This window comes from Eimeria mitis, genomic scaffold (genome assembly GCF_000499745.2).
Source record: "Eimeria mitis Houghton genomic scaffold, Emh_scaff1091, whole genome shotgun sequence".
Taxonomy (NCBI): domain Eukaryota; phylum Apicomplexa; class Conoidasida; order Eucoccidiorida; family Eimeriidae; genus Eimeria; species Eimeria mitis.
Window position 1 is genome coordinate 11767 of NW_013567537.1, and position 2405 is coordinate 14171.

The window sequence follows — 2405 nt, forward strand, 5'->3', positions numbered from 1 at the left end:
TCAGCGGAGACTGGGGGCCCCCCACGCTTGACGTTATAGACCCTGAACTACGATGCGGGCTGCTGGGGGGAGGGGTACAGGGAGAGGGGGGGGGGCCCCCGCCGCCGCAGGGCCCCTGCAGCAGCAGCAGCAGCAGCAGCAGCAGCAGCAGCCACAAACTGCCGTTTGAGTTTGCTGCTCTCGAATGCATTTTTTTTGCTGCGTTTCAGCAGCTTAATGCAGGTACATTTTTTTTGTCTCCTTTTGTTTTTTTTTTTGTCTCTTTTTGTCTCCTTTTGTCTCCTTTTGTTTTTGTTTTGTCTCCTTTTGTTTCTTTTTTGTCCCGTTTTGTTTTCTTTTTGTCTGCTGTATGTCTTTGTGTTTACTTCTGTCTCCTTTCTTCTGTCTCCTTTCTTTGTTTTGTGTGCTTCTCTGTCTGTCTCTAATTACTTTATCTCTTTCTCTTTTTATTCATTTAATTTTTTTTTTTTTTTTTTTTTTTTTTTTTTTTTTTTTTTTTTTTTTTTTTTTTTTTTTTTTTTTTTTTTTGTCCCTTTTGCCTCCTTTCCTTGTTTCTTTTTCTGTCTGTCTCTAACTACATTATCTCTCTTTTTATTTATTTATTTTTTCTCTTTTTTTTTTTTATTTTTTTTTTGTTTGTCGCTATTCTTTTTTTTTGTCTCCTTTCCTAGCGTACCTCTCTATCTATCTCTCCCTCCTATCTCTCTGTCTCTCTCTCTATTTATTTATTTATTTATTTATTTATTTTTTTTTTTTTATGTATAAAGATATTCTTTATCTAGAAGGTAAATACGGCGAGGCCCAGCATAGAACACGCACAAAGGGAGAGCTGTTGTCTCTCTTAATGGAGGATTTGCATGCGCTCAAGGAGCCTATATCTCTATACCAAGTACCAAACCCTAAACCCTAAACCCTAAACCCTAAACCCTAAACCCTAAACCCTAGTTTATATATAAACCCTATAAACTGACAAAAGAGACAGAATACATACACCACATATGGGCCCCTCTCTATATCCCTCTAGGTGACCCCCTAGGGTTTGCGTGTTTCCTCCTTCTAGGGTTTAGGGTTTAGGGTTTAGGGTTTAGGGTTTAGGGTTTATGCAGGACCGTGTGGATGCGTTCGATAAAGCCTTTGATGAGCTCATCAGCAACAACACATATCTGCAGCGCATGGAGCTCTCTAAGTATGCGCGGCACCCAAACCTATATGACGAACCCACAGACAAAGTAAACCCTAAACCCTAAACCCTAAACCCTAAACCCTAAACCCTAGATATGAGCGATACCACTGGCTTCTGTGCTCGTCGCGGATGCATGGGATGCTTACACCCAATCCTTTTCTTTATCCTCTATCAGCCACTTGAGTTGCTGCTGCTGCTGCTGCTGTTGCTGTTGCTGCTGCTGTTGCTGCTGCTGCTGTTGCTGCTGCTGCTGCTGCTGCTGCTGCTGTTGTTGTGTTCCTTCAGGAGGCAGTCAACCCGGACCTTGAGATTCTGTTAGAGTACTTCGATCAGGAAATAGACCAGGCAAGGGTTTAGGGTTTAGGGTTTAGGGTTTAGGGTTTAGGGTTTAGGGTTTAGGGTTTGAGGTTGAACGCGTGAAATGTGGCGTTTGTAGTCTTCTTGTTTAGCTGCTGAGAGCATAACAGAGGTTAGGGTTTATGTTTGGTGGTTCCGGCTTTAGACACTAGGGTTTAGGGTTTAGGGTTTAGGGTTTAGGGTTTGTTTAATGCAGTGGTTTAGGATATAGGGTTTAGGGTTTAGGGTTTAGACAGTTAGGGTTTAGGGTTTAGGGTTTAGACTGTTAGGGTTTAGGGTTTAGGGTTTAGGGTTTATATGTATGCAGTTCAAGATCCGTGTACGTCACCTGAAGGGTTTAGACATCTCCCATGAAGACTTTAGTGTTTAGGGTTTATATTCCGTTAGGGTTTATTCTGTTAGGGTTTAGGGTTTAGGGTTTAGGGTTTAGGGTTTAGGGTTTATGTGTGTATACAGTTCAAGATCCGTGTGCGTCACCTGAAGGGTTAAAACATCTCCCATTAATGCTTTATTGTTTATTCCTTTAGGGTTTAGTGTTTATTCTTTTATTCTTTTAGGGTTTAGGGTTTATTCTTTTAGGGTTTAGGGTTTAGGGTTTAGGGTTTATGTTTTATATGTGTGTGTATACAGTTCAAGATCCGTGTGCGTCACCTGAAGGGTTCAATAGAAGACAGCGAGCGGCTGCTTACGCTGCGCTTAGCTGTTATGCGAAATTCTCTTATAAAGTCTGAGCTTGCGGCTACACTGCTGGCTGCGGGGCTGGCCGTGGGGACCTCTATCTCAGGTATATATAAACCCTAAACCCTAAACCCTAAACCCTAGAATATAGAGGGTAGAGTGTAGAGTATAGAGATCTTATAAAGTC

General features: G+C 41.8%; 1 protein-coding gene across 1 annotated transcript in view; it reads left to right on the plus strand.

Annotated features, from left to right (window-relative positions):
- EMH_0029200 (corA-like Mg2+ transporter domain-containing protein, putative) overlaps window positions 1-1540 on the plus strand; it is a gene marked incomplete at both ends in the record, with an annotated part of 1985 nt that extends 445 nt beyond the window's left edge. The window contains 4 exons of the mRNA XM_013494257.1: window positions 1-222; window positions 768-889; window positions 1107-1229; window positions 1469-1540. Of these exons, the coding sequence (XP_013349711.1) occupies window positions 1-222; window positions 768-889; window positions 1107-1229; window positions 1469-1540 (539 nt within the window). The remainder of the gene's footprint in view (window positions 223-767; window positions 890-1106; window positions 1230-1468) is intronic.
- Window positions 1541-2405: the final 865 nt, after the last annotated feature.